At 33.1% G+C, this 22,895-nt stretch overlaps 1 protein-coding gene across 1 annotated transcript in view; it reads right to left on the minus strand.

Moving 5' to 3' along the window:
* Positions 1-14,346: 14,346 nt before the first annotated feature.
* GABRA1 (gamma-aminobutyric acid type A receptor alpha1 subunit) overlaps positions 14,347-22,895 on the minus strand; it is a 66,781-nt gene continuing 58,232 nt past the window's right edge. Inside the window, exons 8-9 of the mRNA XM_027841890.1 lie at positions 18,150-18,352; positions 14,347-14,658 (exon numbers count right to left, since the gene is read on the minus strand). Of these exons, the coding sequence (XP_027697691.1) occupies positions 14,347-14,658; positions 18,150-18,352 (515 nt within the window). The remainder of the gene's footprint in view (positions 14,659-18,149; positions 18,353-22,895) is intronic.

A 22,895-nucleotide genomic window follows, 5' to 3' on the forward strand; every position in this document is an offset into this window, starting at 1 on the left:
AAGATCAGATATCAACATCTCTAAGGAATATATGTGTGCATATAAACATATGTACGCATATATACACACAAATGCATATACACAGATATGTATATACTCAAGCATATCTTCATATACACTATGCAGACATATATGTACACAATATGCTTTATAACATATATTACAATATGTATAATATATGTACATATGTATATAATACAGCATATTATCAATGTTATTATTTATACAAATATTATTATCCACAGTAACATAGAAATATAACATATAACATGTTCCAAAAGTCAGGATAGTTTTAAGCTTTTGGGATACACTTTATAGATGATATTAGCTAAAATATTATTTATCGATAATACAATATATTGTATTATATATAAAATATATTATAATGTATTCTTTTATATATGTACACATGTTATTGTCTACAGTAACATATGAAACTGCCTACAAAATCATGGAGGGTTTGTAATGGATGAAAATGAATAAAGTTTAAATCCTAATACAGTTCCAGAGCTTTTGAAATCTTGAGGTATTTGAAATTTTGAAATGTGTTTCTTTTTTCCCCAATTCAGGTTGTATCATTAGGGAACTAACTTTGTCTTATTTCTCTTGTTCTTCATCTTACAAAGGTTCCTTAAAATTATTAGGTTATCTTTTTCATTTGTGCTAAATTGAATCAAAGGAATATTAATATCAGGTATTGTAATTTCTTTGCTCTATGCCCAGAGCCTGGTACTATTTCCACAGTGTTTACAAGAATCTATTTCTGTGTTGATTTCTAACAATACAACTCATATGCCTACTTATTCTGTAGTCTAAGGATCAATGATAAATCATCAGGAGAGTTAAATGATGTTAATTTTAATCAAATTGAAGGCGTCATTCAAATATCATTTGACTCTTCTTTATGGACATTTTGATATCAACTTAATCAGTTTCCACACGCACTGATTTAATAACCCTCAAAAAGTCACTTAACATCTCAGTGCTTTAGGTAGGGCTCAAGACTATTAGTTTCAGAGAAGGCACCAACCTGCATTAGTAGAGATATTTTCCTCTCCGGGGAGTTCTCTATATCACTGAAATCATATGGCCATTGTCTATGCCTCTCCTAATTCCTATTCCTATCTCTATCTCTATCCCTATCCTTAAATCTATCTACCTATCCACACACACACACACACACACACACACACACACACACACACACACACATGTGAAAGAATTATGTGGTCACATTTCTTCAAAACTCAACTCTGGGGAGGGGTTGGGTAGGCTTTTGGAACGTAGAGAAGTTTTTCCCTAACCCCATACTGAACAAATACTTGTGTTCCTTTATTCTCACACAAAAGCTGATCCGATTATATGCAATCACCACCAATTCTTTTTTCCAAGTCCTCTAATAAGATCAGCAGACTGCAACTGATTGATACATAAAATGAACAATTGTCCTAACTGACTGTAAAATGCTAAGTCCTCTATCAAGTTTAATCCTAATACTAAAGTTTCTCTGTGGTTGGGTAGAGTCTTATTTTTTTTTTGAAATGTGCTCAATTTTTCAATTGACAATTATATACAATCATGTTGACTTCATCTGAGGATATTATTTAGATTTTTCTTTGGAAGCAAGATTTGTCATATTACTACCCAGGGTTTTTAGAAGACACATATTTAGACTTAGGATTTATTTTACTATACAAAGAAGTAATGATAAAGAAATATTTTTCTCTGAAGAAAAATGAATAAATATGAACACTTCTTTTTCATTGGATGTTAAAAACTTCCCTAATATGATTAGAAAAGTTCAGTTGTGGAACATGTGTGTGTGTGTATACACATATATATACACACACACATATACATACTTATGTATATAATGTGTACGTTTATATATACATATATATTATATATATACACAATGTGGACATTTATATGTATGTGTGTGGACATAAAATATATACATACATACATGCACCTAATACACACACACACACACACACACACACACACACACACATACACACACACACACTGGTCTCTGATTCCAAACTTCTCTACCTCAATATCTCATTGAGTTTTTTCTTCCCACTTTGGTATCTCACATGATCCAGTCTCCTCTCTTCCTACCCCAGATTTGAAAGGGAAAAGCTATTATTATTCAAGTAACAGATCTCTTTTTATAGATATCAGATCCTAACTCCATCACTTCTCTCCAAGGTGCAAACCCCCCCCCTTTTTTTTGCATGAATTATTATGTTGCTGAAAATGTCTCTCACGCTTTATCACACTTTTTCCACACAAGAGATTATTTATGTCTTTTTGTTAAAATGGATCTTTTTTTTCTTGGTGGGGGGTAGGTATGAATCTTTTTATTATTTGTATTTAAGCCCTTGTGATGAAATTTCTTTTGGTATCTTTTCATATTCTATATCAAATGCTATATTCAGATTTCTACATTCCTCCTGTATTTTCAAGAAACCTATTTCTCTTGGCATCCTATTCTAAATAAACAAAATTTCTTTATCTTGCCTCTGCTTCTGAGGCAGGGGATTTTACTTCAAAGAATGGCTGGATGAATTCTCAGGAGATTCTTTCATTTTAGTGTTCATGTATAGTTATTTTTTTTTTAAAAAGGAGATAGGTAACTAACCCTAAGGTAGGCAGGGGACTTTTATAACATTGGAGATTTCTGTTTGAAAAAAAAATGATCCTGGCCTTTATATACCCTTCCTTTTAAAGAAAGAATAAGAGTTAACTAAATTGATACATCAATAAAATGGAATACAATCATATAATTAAGATTCATAAGGATATAAACATAAAGAAATGTAGAAATATATTTATTAAATAAAAACAAGAAAATAATAGGACAAGAATAGAAATTTAAGGAAGAATTTAAATGTGACCAAAACCCTCTAGAAAAGTATATAGAAAGAAAAGAACAAAGGAAGTTAATAGAGACAGAGTGGAAGTGACTAATTTTTATGTATATTTTATATATGTAAATTTATTTATTTGTATATGGGGAGAGTATGTTTAATAAGTTTTACAATGTTTAAGGTTATATGTTTAAAAAAAATGATAGGATGAGTGTTCTATGTTTGTCAGAAGCAGCTAGGTGGAACCATGGTTGGATAAAGTACTAGGCCTTTAAATTTAGAAGACCTGAGTTCAAATCTAACCTCAGTCACAAGCTATGTAACTCTGAGAAAGTCATTTCTCCTCTGTTTGCCTCAGTTTTTTCAATGGCAAAGTGGGCATAAAATAGCAGCTAACCCCAACAAGATTGCTTTGAGGATAAAATGAAGTAATTTTTTAAAGAGCTGAGCAAATGTCTGGTATACAGTAAATGCTTAATTAATCTTTCCTTTATAATTTTGGATCTCTTCTCTCTGATTTCATATGGTTTTACTGGGATCCTTAGATAGAAGTTGGGGGATTAGCAAGGATCCACAAGTGATTAAGAATCATTCAAAATATTTTAACTCTACCTACAAGTCTAAGAAGGCAGAGGGAAAATGGACATATCCGAGTTTTTGTTTTTTCCAGAATTAGAAATACTTGAGTTTTGTTGTTAGTTTTATCTTTAATAAGATGGACAAGTCACAACCTCTTTGAATCTCCATTTCTGTATCTATAAAATGAGGGGTTTGGACTTTCTGAAACTTAAAACCCTTTTTAGCCCTGAAATTCTACAAATCTACAAATACATTTGCTTATGGCTAAATATGCTTTAACTTATGTATAAATTAAAATCTTCTCTCATCAGAAGCAAATTCAACTTATATGTGAATAAATCCAAATACATAGGTGCTTGTGTGTGTATGAATCTACACATGTGTAGATAACACATTAAGTGGATATAGCATCAGGCTTGGAGTCAGAAAGACTCATCTTCTGGAGTTCAAATCTGGCCTCAGACACTTACTAAATGTGTAACCCTAGGCAAGTCACTTAACCATGTTTGCCTCAATTTCTTCATCTGTAAAACAACCTGGAGAAGGAAATCACAAACCACTCCAGTATCTTTGCCAAGAAAACTCCAGCAGGGTCATGAAGAGTTGAGTACAACTGAAATCATTCAACAATATCTCTACTTTCCCTTACCCAGAAGAGACTGAGAAAATGTAGGTGAAGCTTCCACTTTCATTTTCCCATGGGGTAAATATTTAATATTTGAACCTGTAATTACACCAGTATTACATGTACCCCATGAAAAAATCTCACATTTACATACATGGAAGAAAATGAATCTGAACCAAAATATCTTTTCTTTAGATAACTTTAGCCTAAGTTTGAATTGTATGATAACACTAATGTTACTTTCTTCTTCTTTCTTATTTTACAGAGGGCATGGAAGAAGGAGTTTAAAAATGTGTGGCTTCTTATGAAGGATTACTGGCAGTTAATACCTCTTTTGTTATTTTTTTACCTCAATATTTCACTGTTTGTATACATCTAATCCCTAAGAGAGACTAGACTGAAAGGAAAGGAAAGGAAACTAATTGACAAGGCTGTTTATATATTGCTACATTTCTACCTCTCAGAGTCTGAAAGCCTGTGTGCACGTATGTGTTCATGCATGTATGTGTGTGTTACATCATTAAGTACTATTTTTTAATTTCAGTACTGTTATTATCTAGAGAGATTTCTGTGTTCTTGAATTCCCTGGTAACTAGAGCTGATGTGCAAAGCACTGCTAGCTAGTAATGGCATGTAAAAACGGTTATGCTCAGCCTAAATAAAGGTGCAATAATGCAATTGGAAATTTACTTTAATTACAGTGCTTGAATTACTCTGTGCTGCTTTACGGGACAGAGAAATTTAGAAGAAAAAGAGATTTTATTTGATTACATAAGAAACAGTTCTTTATTTTAACAGGTTTCTTGAATGTTATTTCTTTATTTTCTTTGAACAAATATGCTCAAGTAAATCCCATATTTTAGTGGAATTTGTTATAGTTATAGATTGTATACTAAGACTGGTACATAATAAGTTCTCAGTAAATGCTTTTTGAGTCATTGATTGACTAAATGAAAAGAGAGCCTTTACAGTTTATTTCACTGAAATCCTGGAACTTTATATGTGACAATGAAATATGTTTTTATTTGTTTGTTTGTTTTGCACTAAAAGTATACTGAGTCGTTTTCATCTTTAGCTTTTTATTTTTTCATGAAATAATATTTATTTCCATCTTAATTAGTCAGTAACTGGCATCGCCAACCTTTGTTGCTATGTTTAATTTCCTGAAAGCATTATGATCATCTAGGGGATGGGATTTATAGAGAGTCCCTCAGTGAAGTAGAGAGGAAATGAAGGTATGCATTGAGGGATACATATTGCTTCAGCTGCTTAATTAAAAAAAAGGAAAAACATGAGGGTCCAAAATGGTGGAGTACAGGCAGAACAGGTGAACTCTCCCAACATTCCCCTCCAAATAACTTTAAAATAATTCTTCAGGGGGTAACTAGGTAGCACAGTGGATAGAGCACTGGCCCTGGAGTCAAGAGGACTTGAGTTCAAATCTGACCTCAGACACTTAACATTCACTAGTGTGACTCTGGGCAAATCACTTAACCCCAATCGCCTTAACAAAAATAATAATAATAATAATTCTTCAGTTCAAACCTTGGAGGAGCAGAGCCAACAAAAGTTCGGAGGGAGACATTTTTCCAGCCTAAGATAATAAAGGAGGTGCACAAGAAAGATCTGTAACATGGGGTGGGTACAGGCGTGGAGAGTAGCAGGAGCACCAGCGATGGGACTTGAAGGTGGTTGAAATAGCAAAAGCAACAGCAGCAGCTTTGGCAGTTCAGGCTAAACACAGTAAGGGGGTTGGACAAGTGGTCAGAAGAGACTACAAGGAACTCCTTACTGGCCCTCAGTGCATCTGGTGCTGATTGGTAATTCTATTGCCCAGAAGCTGTTCTGGATTGCAGTTCTGGGCTGAAGAGGAACATTGTGATTGATCACCAGGGAGCAGGGACCCTGGTCACAGTTCCACAGCCAAGAAGAGTGCTATCATTTCCAATTACAGGAAAGCAGTGAACTTGATCACAGTTCTAGGGCCAAGAAGAGCACTACTACTTACAGCTACAAGGAATAGTGACCTTTCTTGGGTAGAGACCAGAACACAGAACAGGAAAGCAATGACTACAGTGCTCTCAGGATAATACCACCTTGGAAGCACCAGAATTAGCTTGGAAAACGGTAGTATGAAAAAGCCTTAAGCTTGAGACAATGCTTCCCCTTCATATGTGATCAGAACCCGACTTTAACATAAAATTGATAGTGAAGAAACAGGCTAGAAAAATGAGTAAACAACAACAATGACAGAAGAACTTGACCACAAAAAGCTACTGCTATGGCGGAGAAGATCAAGACATAAACTTAGAAAGAGAAAACAATGTGAAAAAAGCTATAAATCCTCAAAGAAAATTGCTAAATAGACACAAGACTAGCAAGAATTCCTGAAAGAGTTATAGAAAGAGATAAGTGGTAGAGAAAAAAAAAATGGCAAAAGAAATGAAAGTGATGCAAGAAAATTATGAAAAGAGAATTAACAGCTTGGTAAAAGAGGCACAGGCATCTTGGTGGCACAGTGGATACAGTGCTGTATGATCCTGGGCAAGTCATTTAACTCTATTTGCCTCAGTTTCTTTATATGTAAAATGAAATGAAGAAAGAAATCACAAACCACTTTTGAAAAAAAAGCCAAGTGAGGTACAAAAGCTCACTGAAGAAAATAATTCCTTAAAAATTAGAATTGGGTAAATTTAAACTAATGATTTCATGATATCTCAAGAAACTATAAAAACAAAGTCAGAAGAATAAAAAAAAATAGAATAAAATATGAAATATCGTATCAGAAAAACAACCGACCTGGAAAATAAATCCAGGAGAGATAATTTAAAAATTATCAGACTACCTGAAAAGCTGAGATTAAAGAAAAAGCCTAGATAACATGTTTTAAGAAATTATCAAGGAAAACTTCTCAAATATCTTAGATCCTGAGGGCAAAATACAAAATGAAAGAATCCACAGATCACCTTTTGAAAGAGGTTCTAAAATTAAAACTCCAAGGAATATTATAGCCAAATTCCATAACTCCAATGTCAAGGAGAAAATATTGAAAGCAGCCAGAAAAAAAACAATTCAAATATTGTGAAGTTGGTTAGGATAACACAAGCTTCCACATGATATTCCAGAGATCAGAGGAGGTAGGATTACAATCAAGAATAACCTATCCAGCAAAACTGAGTACAGTCCTATGGGGGGGATGTGTGGATATTTAATTAGAGGACTTCCAAGTATTCCTAGTGAAAAGCCCAGAGCTGAATAAAAAAAAAATTGACATCCAAACAGAAGATTCAAGAGAAGCATAAATAGTAAACTTGAAAGAGTAATCGTAAGGGACTCATTGAAGTTAAAAGTTTACATTACTATGTGGAGGATGATACATGTAACTCCTAAGAACTTTATCATTATTGAGGAAGTAAGATCCCCTTTGATCTAGGAATACCATGACTAGGTCTATAACCCAAAGAGATCAAAGAAAAAGAAAAAGGACTTGTGTGTGCAAAAATATTTATATCAGCTCTTTTTGTAATGATGAAGAATTGGAAGTTGAGGGGTTGCTCATTAATTGAGGAATGACTGAACAAGTTGTGGTATATAATTTTTGTGATTATTAGAAAAGATTATTAGAAAGATTAATGTAGGAGTGGTTTCAGAAGAAAAAAAATGGCAGGATCTATAGAAACTGTTGCAAAATGAAGTGAGAAGATCTGGGAGATCACTGTGCATTGTAACAGCAGTGTTGTAATGATGATTTACTTTGAAACACTTGGCTACTTTGATCAATATAGTGATCCAAATCAATTCCAAAGGCTTCATGATGAAAAGAAAAATGATATTCATGTCCAGAGAGTGAACTGATGAACTCTGAGTGAAAATAAAAATATGTCTTCTCATTTCCTTTTTTTAATATGTCTAATATGAAAATAAGTTTTGCATGATTTCATAGGTATAATTTATCACATTGTTTGCTTTCTCAGTGAATGGGGGAAGGGTGGAAGGGAAAGAGAGAATCTACAACTCACAATTTAAAAAGAAAATTTTAAATAAATAAATAGCGTGTGCTAATCCAAATTAAAAAAAAAAGTTTGATGGTGTGACCACTCTCAGATATTTACCAATTAAATCTGTTATTATTTGAGAATCCTGGGTTAAGAGCAAGAATTTAAAATAAAAATAGTATCAATGTCTGAAATAAATGAAAAGAAAGATTTATTCCAAAAAAAGTCCCATCCCCTACAGTTTTACCCTCTTTATTTTTGTCTTCTATTACTATTAAATAAAATGTCCAAAACTTCTTCAATCAAAACTGAATGACATACCCTTCAGTTACTTACACAAGAGTATTTAGTGTGTATGTGTGTGTTTGTGTGCGTATGTGTGTGTGTGTGTGTGTGTGTGTGTGTGCATGCAAGAGAGTACTGTATGCAATGAAGTATTTTATGTTGATCAAGGTGGTGCAGTGGGTTGAGTGCTGGACTTAGAATCAGGAAAACTGAGTTCAAGTATATACTCAGGCTCTTACTAGATATGTGACCCTGGGCAAGTCACTTAATCTCTATATACATCAGTTTGCTTATCTATAAGGTGAAATAATAGTATCTATCTCACAAGGTTGTTGTGAGGATAAACTAGGATAATATATGTAAAGTTCTTTTCAAAACTTAAAGTGCTATGTAAATGCTAATTATTATTGTTGTTGTTATTAACAAATAATGTTAGCTCCTTAGGTTGTTTTTTTAAAATTATGGTATACTTGAACTACAATCATCTTTGTATATTTTGAAGGCCTTAAAAGTAAATATACATATACATATGTGTATGTATGTGTATATATACCTACATACACACATGTGTGTGTATGTGTGTATGTAGAAAGATTTGGCATTTATTTCTCAAGATTTTGAGAGGAAATGTCCATTTTAGAAGTCACCCCCAAATGGGGAGGTATAGAAAAAAAAATTCATGTTATATATTTCATTATGTCTAAATATTTAGTATGAAATAACTGCAGATATTTAACATTTTCAAATTTACTTTATCCAATTCAATTTAGAAAGTATTAATAAGTCCCTACTATATGTCCTATATGTCAGTCTCTGTGCTAGGCATTGAGGATAAAAAGACAAAACAAATCAGTCCTTTCCCTGAAGAAGCTTACTATATTCTGGTTATAGGCTAATGACCACATATACATAAATACATGACTACAAAATATAGACAAAGTGTGCACTATATAAATATTAACCTTTGTTCTTATTATTGATTGTTATAACTAGGAGAGGGTAGTAGTAACTGGGGGAATTAATATTCACTTTTGATATGATTCAGCACTCAAGTTTTGAAGGAAGGGAGATTCTGGGAGCCATGGTGAGGTGGAAATACATCTAGACATAAAGGACATTCTGTGCAAAGACATGGAGATACAAAATGGAGTGCCATGTAAGGAGGTGGAGAGAAGCATCAAGAAAATGTTTTGTCTGAAATGCAGAATGTGTAAATGACTGAAATATGATCATTGTCTCATAGCTTGATAAACCTAGAGCTGGAAAGAATCTTAAAAGTCATCTAGTCCAACCTTTTAATTAACAGATAAGGAAACTGAGTCACAGAGACGTGAGATGATTTGTTCAAAGGCACTCAGGTAATAAAGAAGCAGAGCTGAGGTTCTAGCCAGAGAAGAGTATTGAACCAGTGTCCTCTCACTCCCATTCCAAGCATTTTTTCCCCTGTAATGCTGCATTGCTTCTTGTGAAGCACAATTCCAAATATAAAAAGCTTAGAAAGGTGATGGGGAGGGTGTCGGATTGTAAAAGACTTTAAAAGTCATTCAGAGGAGTGTATATATTATCCCAGAAACAGGAAGGAATTGATTAATTGATCATTTCTTGAATAAACTGATTGGTTTTATACACACACACACACACACACACATACAAAACCTGTTCTAAGATTATCTAAATTGGTGACAATTTTCAGTGAGTCATTTTTCAAATATATTTCAATATGCAGGGAGAAAAAAAGCCTAAAAGCCTGTTCCATTGAAGATAGGTCTGATATGTCAAAGAAAGTACATTTGGCTATGTCATATGACATCACATCATACCATATCATATCACATCAATCACATCATATGATATCACCATATCATGTTTTATAATGTCATGTCAAATTATGTATCATATCATGTCAGGTCATGTGATGCAAGGTATTGTCATGTTAGGTTATATTAGGATGTATTACATTATGATACACTACATTACTCTACCTTACTGTTCTTGACTCTACTCTACCCTACTCTACCTTATCTATCCTGTCCTATTATATCATATTGTATTATATTCCATTGTATTTCATTGCTAGAAGATTGTTTTGCCTTTTTCACATTAAGTTGTAATACACTATACCATGCCATGCCATGCCATGTCGTCCCATACAATGTTGTATATCATATTACATTATGTTATGGTATGTTATACTATGTTGGATTATTTTAAGTCATATCATATTAAGTTATACTGTCATGGTAAATTATGGAGTATTATAGTATATTATAATATTTAGTCTATATTATATTATATTATATCAATTACATTTACTATATTAAATTATATAGTTATTTTTATTATATTTTTCTCTTCTATTCTTAATGATCCTTGCTTGAATCCATGCAAAAGCATTAGTCTGATAAATCAAAAATCACCTTCACTTACTCATTACATTCACTAGAGAAATATATCTAGAATCAGGATGACTACTTCTGAATCTTACTTCTGAATTGTGTGATGAACATGGAAAAGTCATTTAAATTCTCAGGGTCTCAATTCCCTTATCTGTAAAATGAGGATAATAATATCTGATAATACCTTACCTCATATGGTAGCTGTGAGTACCAAATGAAAATGAGGAGAGAGAAGAAGAAGAAGAAGGAGGAGGAGGAGAAGGAGGAGGAGGAGGAGGAGGAGGAGGAGGAGGAGGAAAAGGAGAAGGAGAAGGAGAAGGAGAAGGAGAAGGAGAAGGAGAGGAGAGAGGGATACATATTTAGAGAGATTTTGGATGAGGTTTCTTTTTCATAAAGAGATATTTTGGGATGTGTAATGCTTGTGATGGTTAAATTCATCAATGGAAAACAATTTTTAAAAGGAATCAAGTAATGTTTTCAGTGGCTGCAGAATCATAATTTCTGAGATCATCAAAGATTTTTATATTTTTTAAACTTTGCAACCATACAATAAAGCAAAAAAAAATCATGTTTTTAACTCTTTTTAGTCTTTTTTTTTCTTTGCCTAATACAGTAGAAAGCATACTGGGTTTGTAGTCAGAGGACTTTGGTTCTAATTGTGACAATTTCTTAGGCTATCCTCAATTCTTTATCTCCAAGATAAGGGAACTGGATTGCAAAACTTCAAAAGTCTTTTCTTTATCTAAGCCTATGATCCTAAGAACCTATGTATTTAACATGATTTTTCAGTAATTACTGAGAGATTGAAAGAATTAATCAGTAGGATGTATGCTCCCTGAGGACAGGCACTATCTTGATTTTTGTCTTTGGATCCCCCAAATACAGAAGGAAATGAGATTGTCTTGTCAACACTAAAGTAGCTCATAACTGATGAAGAAAACAAAAGTAAACAATTTCAATTTGTTATTGAATAATTTTAGCTTTATTATTATAATAGAATTACAGTCTGACATAAAATAAAGAGCTTTTGCTAAACTCTGTAAAGCAATGCATGCATCTGCCATAAACAACCTCTATTAGTTTTAGGTTTTATTGCCACATCACTGCACTGAGGTGCAATAAACATTCAATGTCATCTTTAAAATTATCCCAGGAGTAAACAGGAACTGTCCTCTATAAGAGTGTACCATTATTTTCAAGGAAGACTTACTAGTATTACATGGTTTAGCAAAGCACTGTAGAAAAGCTACATAAAATATCTGGTCTTCGATAAACTGTGCAATCAATTCATACAATAAAATACTATCCACATATACTAACAAACAAAGAGGTCATATAGTGCCATCATTGCATAGCAAAAAGCAGACTACTTAAGTAATATCCATATCTATTGTGCAAAATGCAGACCAAAAGTTAGCTGTGAGTAACTTGGAGCATAAAACGCTCTAAATGAACACATTAATTTAACACCAAAAAAGAACAAGATTAAACAAGTACAGAGAAGTTAAAGAGCCATATTTTTATTGTGTGTATGTTTTTATACATATATCTACACATGATAGCAGAAGGTGAGACAAGACATCCTTGGGTCGACTTCAGATCAGCTCCCAAGTTTAAGCAGGACCAAATCTTGTGTAAGTTGAACATTCTGTATATGTGTGTGTGTGTACATATGTATATATACACATGTGTACACACACACACACACACACACTAGTAATTTGTTTTATCATTGGAGAGAAGCTTTTAGAGCAAAGACGATCAAATGTGGCCCCACATTCATGACTGATGCTGTGCTGTCTCACTGAACATTTCTGCTAAAGTTTCATGTGGTGGTATTTTAAATGCATTCAGAACATGGCCCGTAAATTCTGGATTACTGAATTTAAATATCTTCAAAACTCTTTTCAATCAAATAGAGCACTTCAAAAATACCCGCTACTTAAATGTTTATCTCTAAAACTTGTCAGCATTAATGAAACTGACTAGAATTATTTCCTAGGGAATAATAAATAGTATACCTGCAAAATGGACATTGTATACTTAAAGCCCTTACGTAGTGTTCCTACAAAGATATTGCTACAGTAAAAATGAAATGTAGTAAGTTTACTCAATCAAATCTATTTTCTGTACATTCTTTTGTGTATGATGTTTGTTTCATATTAAATGCTACATATATTACATCACTTATTGTAACAGTTATGTATCAACAAATACAGCAGTAACATACAGATGATTTTGTAGCTGGAACAATTTTTTTAAATTTTATTTTCTCTACCACACAGTAGCCTAAATTTGAATATTTCTCTATAACTGGAGCAGAGAGTAATTTCCTCACTACTCTGCATCAGGTATTTTTGAAATTGCCAGCTTTCTCTCCATCTGTATAATTCCAACCAATATCTTCATCTTTTATGGTCTTACTGATTCCTATATCCTCTTTTATATGCAGGCTCTAAATATGTTTCCACAGAAAATAACAACATATTAAGACCTAACAGAGGTGAGCCCTGCACAGTATTTTAAGAACACAACTTTAAAAAAGTAAAAAAAAATGTACAATCTCATGCCATTTATTTACATATATTAAATACTCTATTTTGTTTTTGTCTTCTATTCATAAATTTCAATCTAAAACTTTTAATATACTGTTATAGAAAATAATACATTCAACATATCTAGAGCTTGCAAAATACTTTTTTTCGCCCCCTCTTAAAACATTTTCAAGACAAGAAGCAACCTCTTTTAGGACCTGGGTTCTAGTGGGATTAGAATTTTTGGAAAGGGGAAGACTTTGCTTTTTTTTTTCATTGTATTGAGTATACTGTTGAGATGATGCCTCATCTAGACGGCTTGCTACAAACAATGACAACAAATGACAGATTGAAGCATTCATCAATGCACCTTAGAATATGAAATTTCCATGTATTTTCAAAATAGTATTTACCTCTATAACAATATGCTTGGGGGTTTAAAAATAGAATTACTGTAATAATATTCAGAACCTGGAAAATTCAAAGATCAAATCCTTCTATCATTTCAATGAACAGAAGAGTAAATATATTATATAGTCTATGCAATAAGGAAGTAAGATTTTTTTTACTTTTAAACACTTTTTTTCTTAAACCTTTTGCATAAAAATATTTTGACATATATAGTATCTCTGTTAGGGAATTTGGCAATATTATATCTACATAAAATTTGGTGAGATTATTGAGTATTTTTCATACTTCTTTCATTTTCCCTCCCTTTTTTATTCTCTCTCTCTCTCTCTCTCTCTCTCTCTCTCTCTCTCTCTCTCACTCTCACTCTTTTCCTCTCCCTCTCCTTCTCTCTCTCCTCTTTTCCATGCTTCTGTGGTTTTTTTTTTTTACTTCCTCTCTCAAAATCCAGTTTCCCAGGTACATTTACCATAAAGCTTTGGATTTAACATACAGGGTTTCTTGTTCTGTTATGATTTATTTTTAAAATGAGGAAACCTTCAGTTTCTTTAAGACAGAGGCAATGAAGCAAATGGGAATTACTATGTTGAGAACGGAAGGCAATTCCCAGTGTGGAAAGATTGAACAAGACTATGCAAGTTAAAGTGACTATTGATGTGGGTTGGGGGCTTTAAGCTGAGGCTCTCTATTTAAATAAGTAGCCCAGTAGACTAAGTTAAAGATTCCAAAAAGCAATGGGAAAGCTATTCTTGACAGTCGGTCAATTTTGCTGACACTATTAAAAGTTTTCTTGGGCTCTGGTGGTTTTGTTTCAGGTTTGACTTCTTTGGGCTCTATCGTTGCACTTTTAGCAATGGTGGCTAACCCAGGATCCCCCCGAGCGATGTTAGGGGTGTAGCTTGTTGCTGTGGCAGCATAGGTATTGTTTTTCTTAATGAGAGGATCCTTCACTTTCTTTGGCTGGAGAAAAGAGGAAAACAAGCATTTGGTTTAGTGATTTCTTTTTTATAAAATAGTATAGGCTAACCCATAAATGAGACACTAACCAGTCAGTGATTTATCTTAATATATAAGGCATACAAGTTCCAATTTCCCAGACTTTATTCAGTTTTCATGCTGATTCCAGAAAGAAAAGTAAACAACAGTTCTAGCTTTCAAAGTAATAATGACTCCAGTTAGTATTTTTATAGTATCTTGTGTCTGTTGCTTGTCTCAAAATGACTACAATCTCTGAAGAAGTGAATTTTTTTAAAAGTCATTGGACAAAAATGTTAATGAACAAAGACATGGGATCCAAAAGATGCTTAACACATTACACATGAGTAATTCTAAAGGACAAACAGCATCAAAGATGTCATTAAAAAATTTGTGAAAGAGATGATGGACTGGTCATGTGGCAAGAGCTTAACCACTACACAGTCTTTGTATTCCATAGGTATCCATGTGAGATGTCAAAAGATAGCAGAAAAAGTCCTACCCACATGACATTGGAGTGGATTTCTGTAGAGGACAGAAATACACTGTGATCTTGCACAAAAGAAGAGCAGGAATGGAAATATTGTGATCTGAATAATTTGAAGGAATGGCAGCATCAGTGAGATGTAATGTCCATTTGAGTGTTTGATTTTCTTTTATCCACACTAAAATAAGTAGCTATATATTTCTTTGTCTACCTGGATGACTTGGTTTAATTTGTCATATTTAAATGGAACCCAGCATTGTTTTCAAAGTTTCTGCCATGTTCCACAAAACAAACTATTCATAGATTTTAACAGGCAACTTGAATCTCACCTATCTCTAATTTACTTTCTCATAATGAACTCAAATGAGGATTTCTTAAATTCTAATGTTTTATCATGTTATTCATAGAGCAAGGCAAATAGCAAATTACTAAATACTTGACAACTGTCTGAAAATTTCAGTTTCCTTATTGAGAATTGTTTTGTCACTCAAAATAAGTTTTGTATCTCATTGCTTAATAAACAATTGTAGGAAGTATTATATCTTAGAGAGTCCTATGTTCATTCAAATATATATTTTAGATATGTTACTCAGTGTTGGTGGGGATACTCCGTGATCTCTGTTTTCTTTAGAGGCAGATAATTGGCTCAGTAGATAGAGCACTGGGCCTAGAATCAAGAAGATCTGAGTTCAAATTCAGCCTCACTCATTTACTAGCTGTATGACCCTGGACAAGTCAATTAAAGTCTGCCTACCTTGGAATCCTCAAGTGTAAAAGAAGAAAAAATGGGCATAATAATAAAGCCTACCTCCCTGTGTTGTTACAAGATCAAATGAGGTATTTGTAACATGCTTAGCACAGTCCCTGGCACATAGTAAGTACTTACTAAATGCTAGTTCTCGTGGCTTTTTAAAATTACATACATCAAAATTTTGGAATCTGGTTGTACTAAATACAGTGTCCTAGTTCTAACAGACTTCCTAGTCAATTAACTAAATATCTTCACTTTAATATAATATATAACTGTGTTCAAAAAGGAATCAATGAAGAATATATTTTTAGGGATACTTTAATCTTTTATAGGCAGTACTAGATTGTCATTTAAGTCTTTCCAAAAACTAAATTTTCATTTAGAGCATTTAAAAATGTAATAAGAAGAAATAATATAAACCTATGGACAGATAGTTTAACATAGTTACATGACAGATTATATTAGCTAGAACTAGACTGTTCCCAACAAAACTCACTCAGGCAAGCTGGCATTAGGCCCAAAAAGCTTATGGAAGTGTTCAAACAGGGACTGGATGAACCATCTGTCAAGCATATTGTAGGAGGAACCCTTCATTTGGAGACCACAAGGTTCTTTCCAAATCCTAAAATATCCTAACATCTTAATCCAAAATCAGACACATTCACTCATTGACAGAGGTGAATTTTTGTTTGTTTGTTTTAAAACCAAACTCTGGACTAGTCAGTCTACCTCAGAAAATAAAGGAGGAAAATCAGTTGTAGATTTAGAACAATACTATGAAGAAAGATTGTGTTTTGATGGAGATGACGTATCTGTATAAATTAGGAATATCACCTACTTTATTATTATTATTATTGTTGTTGTTGTGTTGTTGTTGTTATTGTTGTTGTTAATAATAATAATATGGAAGCCACTAGGCAACCTAAAGGCTAGAACTCTAAGTTATAAAAATTTAGCCTGATTGAACTCAGTTCAATTTCAGTTACTTATGTAACATGTTGACTTTCAACATTGAGACCAGAACAAAAATTTTCTCATTCGACCTTGTTTTCCTCTCTGCACTTCAATATTTCTCTTTTTTTTTCCCTTAGTCTATAATGCCAGGAATCATTTCAACCCCTATTTCTGCCATCCTTTAAGATCAAGGTCAATGTCACTTCCTCCCAGATGTCATCTCTGATTTTCAATACTCCATTCCCCAAGACAAAAGTGATTTCTTTTTGTCCTCTGAACTCATACCATTAATTATGTACTCATCCATTTCTACATTGAATAATATTTATTTTACTGAATCATATAATTCATAGAATCCCAGAAGTTTAGATTTGTAAAGTACTTTAGTGGCCTTCCAATGTACCACATACATGCTATAATGCTAGAACCCCCTTATAACATACTGTACCAGTGGTTATCCAATCTTTAGTTTAAGGGACCTCTGAAGTAAGAAAACCTGCCACCTCCAGAATCAATTCATTTTAGGTTTTGACAGCTCTAATTCTTATGTTTTTTTTTTCTTTTTTACTGCTATCAACCCTGAATTTGACTCTTTATAACTTATGTCAATTGTTCCTGATTCTGTCTTCTGAGACCAAAACAAGAGAAACATCCTAATTCCTCTTCCACATGATTATTTTTCAATATTTGACCATCCCCATCCTGCCCTTTTCCTCTCCCCCTGCTCCAGGCTAAAGATCATTTGAAGTTCCTTCAACTGATCTTCATATGACATATCTTACAAATGTCATATAATGTTTTATATATTTCATCTTACCTATGGAATTCATAAGATACTAGATTTAGAGTTGGAAGGGATCTTAAGTTCATCTATTCCAAATCTCTTGTTTTATAAGTGAAGACTCTGAGGATCATAGAGGTTAAGAAACTTTCCAAGGGATATATAGACTATAAAGTCCTGAAAGTCAGGGGCTATGTAAATTACTTTAGTATTTTACCTTACTACCCTACTAAATTCCCTTAGTCTTAGCACTTAAGTGTATCTACAGAGTAGATATATTAAAATATATTGATTAAATGAATGAATATACCTGAATGATGCCTACCATAACACCTAGTACATAGCAGGCATTTAAATACTTATTGATCTGACTTATTAACATGACCTCCTCAGCAAGGCTAAAAATTTTTGCCATCCTAATTGGTTGAAGGAAGTTTCTTCTGATTAACTTGCAGCCTCACAAAGAAATGACATGCTCTATAGTAACTGTTAAAGATTTTTACCTTTTCAGGAACAACACTTTTGCCATCCCAAGCATAACCTCTCTTGGTAAAATAGTTGACAGTGGCAAATTCAATCAGTGCTGAAAACACAAAGGCATAACACACTGCAATAAACCAATCCATGGCTGTGGCATAGGCCACTTTGGGAAGAGAATTTCTGGCACTGATACTCAGCGTGGTCATAGTAAGGACAGTTGTTACTCCTGGAAGGAAAAAAGAAAATGTACACAAAAAATACAAAAAAAACCCCCCATTTATAATGTTAATCTCTCAGTAGAGGGCGGTTATACACGTTTGTAGAGTGAGGACATATTTTCCCATTTATTCTATTTTGGGGGAGATAGATTTTAGGTTGAGTGAATATTGATCTAATCTTGCTTTTAGATCTGGAGTAAGAAGACCTAGGTTTAGATCCCATTTCAGGTGTTTACTTTCTCTGTGTTACTTTCTATTTGACTTTGGATAAATCACTTGCATTCTCTGGCCTCAAAGTCACTGTGGAAAGCTATGGAGATGCAGACAGAAAAATTTGATGCACGTTATGTTTTTTTTTAATTATTTATTTTATTAAAATTTCCCAATTACATTAAAAAATAATTTTAATATTTATTTTTTAAATTTTGTTCCAAATTCTCTCATGCCCCTCCTCCACCTCTTAAGAAGGTAAGCAATGTGATATCAATTATACATGTAAAGTCATCTAAAACATTTCCATATCAGACATATTGCAGAAGAATACACTCATAAAACAAGAAAAATAAGGAAAGTTCTAAAAACAAAGTATTTTTAAATCTACACTCAGCAATGTAATGATCTAAGACAATTCCAAAAGACTCATGATGGAAAATGCTATCTACATCCAGAGAAAGAACTATGCGTTGTGACTATTTTCTCTTTTTTGTTATTTTTATTGTTTGTTTGTTTTTTCTTTCTCATGGTTTTTCCCTTTTGTTCTGATTCTTCTTTCACCGTATGACTAATGTGGAAATATATTTAATATGATCATAGCTGTATACCCTATATCAGATTGCTTGCCATGTTGGGGAAAGGGGAGAGAAGGGAGGGAGAAAAATTTAGAACTCAAAATCTTATAAAAGTGAAGGTTGAAAACTAAAAATTGATTAATTTATTTATTTTTAAATGAGCTAATAAATGTTTATAGGGGTTACAGTGTTTTGGGAAAATACAATTTTTTTTTTAAATGGATGAGAATTTTATAATCTCCTACATTAAGGGGAAAATGATCTTTAACTTGTGGATTGAGACCATTGGTTAATATATTTGATAAATAAAAATCTACACTCAGGGTTTATCAATTTTCTCTCTGGAGGAGTATAGCATTTTTCATCATTGGTTCTTTGGAATTGTCTTGAATTATTGTCTTAATCAGAGTAGCTAAGTCTTTTACAATTGATCATGCTTGCAATATTGCAAAGCAGAATAGATTTTCTAGGAATTTCTAATCTGTTGTAAAATTTTCTTTTGTTGCTTATAACTCACATTATATTGGCCACAAAACTGCAATATTGAAAGCTATTTCAGGATACAGATCATGTCATGTGCTACTTTTCTAATTTCAAAAATCCTAGATAGCAAGGAGGAATAGATACTTTCTGAGTTGAATCAGTGCTAAGTATTTAATAAACACTTTTAATTACAACACATGCATTCCTCATTTAGTCTACATCATGAGAGCTGGTTCTCTTCTTTTCTGACCCTCCTCTTTTTTCCTTTCCCCATGGCCTATTTTGGAAAATACATATGGAATTGATTCCCCCTTCACCAACCCTTATTCCATATTCAAAAATGTACATGAAAAACTGATTTAATAATAATAGTTTCCATTTATGTAGTACTTTAAGGCCATACAGCTCTTTCTATAAAGTATCTCATTAATGAGAAAAGCATAGAAACTTATTCATGTCCCATTAACTTAAAACCACCTAATACTAACTACTAAGATCCCTATGTAGTAGCAGTGGTTTAAAAAAGAAAATTATTGGTTACTAGTATCTGCTGTCAGATATTAACTTATGGAAAGCAGTGGCCATAGGTAAGTCATTAAACTTTTCTGGACCTCTAGTTCCTCATCTATACAGGAAGGAGTTGGACCAGAAGACCTTGAAGGTTTATTATAGTTTTAGAGTGATGATCCTTATGATACTAGATATAGGGAATAATAACTTGGGCATCGAGACTTTCCTGAAATCCATGGAATATATTCCATATTTCCCCAACTATTTTTTTTGCATTTACATTCAATCAGTTATCTCTACTAGCTATCATGATAACTGTACTTATATAATGTAATCAATTCCTGTTGTTGTTTATGTCCACAGTGCTTAGTCTTAAAGGATGATAAGCAATTGAAAAATAATGCACTTAGATGTCATGGTTATGAACCAAGTTCTTAAACCTCCTAGGTGTCAGTGGCTCCCCTTCCCTCCACACCCTGTTTATACCCTGTATATATACATATATACATGTATATATACACATACATACATGTGTATATCTATACATACATATATAGTATGCATATATAATGCATATATACATATATATGCATGTATGTATAGACATTTATATACAAACACAAACACATGTTCATTTTATCTTTCCTTATATAATGTAAGTTCTTTGAGGTTAGGGATTATTTCATATCTGATATATAGTATATATACATGGTAATAGCACTTATTTTTTGTGGATTGACTGACTAAATATATATCCATTAGTTGATAGAAGATATAACTAACAGGCTGTTTTTTAGAATTTCTATAGTCATATTTATAATACTTAGTAATTCACTAATTTATGAGATCAAGTTTAAATTAATAATTTATATATGCAATAGATGCAAAATTTAAGGAGTTTTTGCATAGTCCATAACCCTTCAGGCAGGGCATACTTTAAAATAACATACTGAGTTCAAAGTAAAAAGATCAGAAACATATTTGCTAAGTAAATGTTAAAGGCATAAAGGTCTCAGAAAAAATTTGTATTTGGGATTTTGTTGAAGGCAAAACATTTGAAAATAATCCATCTTGGTGTTCAGAAAATCTTGACTACAGCTGGGTTTGCTATGTAGTTATATTCATCAAAAGGGCATGTATCAGTCAGGAAAAAAAAGCCTTTGGAAAGCATTATGACCAAGGCTTGCTACTTGTAAAACACTGAAAAGCTGAAGGGACTTCTCTCCAGAGAGGAGGAAACAACACCTTCACAAGTGATTTTTTTCCTCAAACTTGCCTTTACAATTTCACTCTTAAAACACACATACACACACACACTCACACACACACACACACACACACACACACACACACAAAATGTGTTTGGTGTTATGGCTTTGAAATCATTAATGAGCAAAATATCCTGATTCAATACATCTTTTAGGGGTTTGTTTTCAACTCTGATAAGCAGCTAATGTTTTAGTTACATAACAGAAGGTAACAAAGAATGTGGGTTGAAAGAAAATGCTTGAACAGCCACATAAGGTAACAATAATAGCATCCACCATTTTTAGAGATAACAGTAATAGCATCTAGCATTTTTAGATCACTTTAAAGTTTGCAAAGCATTTTGCAAATATTTTGTCTTTACTACAGCCCTTGGAGGTAGATACTACTAATATTCCCTTTTACAGATGAGGAGATACTGAAGGAGATTACTGAAGGAGACAGAAGTTAAGTGACTTGCTGAGGGTCACATAACTAATAAGTGTGAAATTGAATTTAGACACAGGTCTTTTTTACTTCACTTGTATTACTTTGGGCACTGTGGTTATGATTATTATTAGGGACCTGATTCTCCATAATGACAAGAAACTGGACACTAAAGTAGATAGGATCCTTAAAAGGATTTTCTCTTGCTTAGAATTCATGATATAGGAGAAGAGATCAGAACATATTTTAATATGCATCCAACTCCCATAGTATATGAATATGAATATTTAAAATTGAATGTTTTGGCTTTTGTTTATAATTGTGGGATCTGGGGCAATCTTATGTTTCCATTTAGATTTGTACTAAGGCCATTATTCAAGATGAATACATGGATTCAAATCACTGGACTATCAAATGTTATCTGAGTGCCCTTGGACCAGTCACTTCTGATCTCAGTTTCTTCATCTGAAAAATGATCTTCCAGTTCTAATTTTAGGATGCAAAGACTTACACTCCACTGCTTATTATTTATGTGACCTTGGGCATATCACTTCACTTAGCTATGTTCTACTTTCCTTTCCTCATGTATAAAGTGAATCTCATAATCCCTAACCTTTTATCTTCAGAGAGTTATTGTGAATACCAAATGATTTAAGTTATGTCCATTTCAGAACTGTAACTACACCAGGATATCTAGGGATTATGCCCAGTATGCCAACCTAGGAGGGTACATTTTTACCTTGGGAATTACTTCTTCTACATGGAAACTGAATCTCATTGTCCACTGTATAATGCTATCCTATACTTTAACCTGTCCCAGGGTTAACATAGCTAGGGTCTCATCATCATTGTTCCTCTATCCAAATAATTTTCTCATAACCCATTATAGAGGTATAGGGTGAACATTCTGGGAGTCAGGTTGTTATCCTTCCTGGTCCAACTGTACCTGCAGTACGCACAGGGCTGTCCTCTGCGCTACCAGTTCCTCCTGTCACACTATTTTCTGCACCACTTTTCTAAGCCCAGCTACTTTTGTCCAAAGTGGAAGAATTCCTGATGAAAATGTTTTGAAAATTGA

Source organism: Vombatus ursinus, unplaced genomic scaffold (assembly GCF_900497805.2).
Source record: "Vombatus ursinus unplaced genomic scaffold, bare-nosed wombat genome assembly UNPS02014863.1, whole genome shotgun sequence".
Classification (NCBI taxonomy): Eukaryota; Metazoa; Chordata; class Mammalia; order Diprotodontia; family Vombatidae; genus Vombatus; species Vombatus ursinus.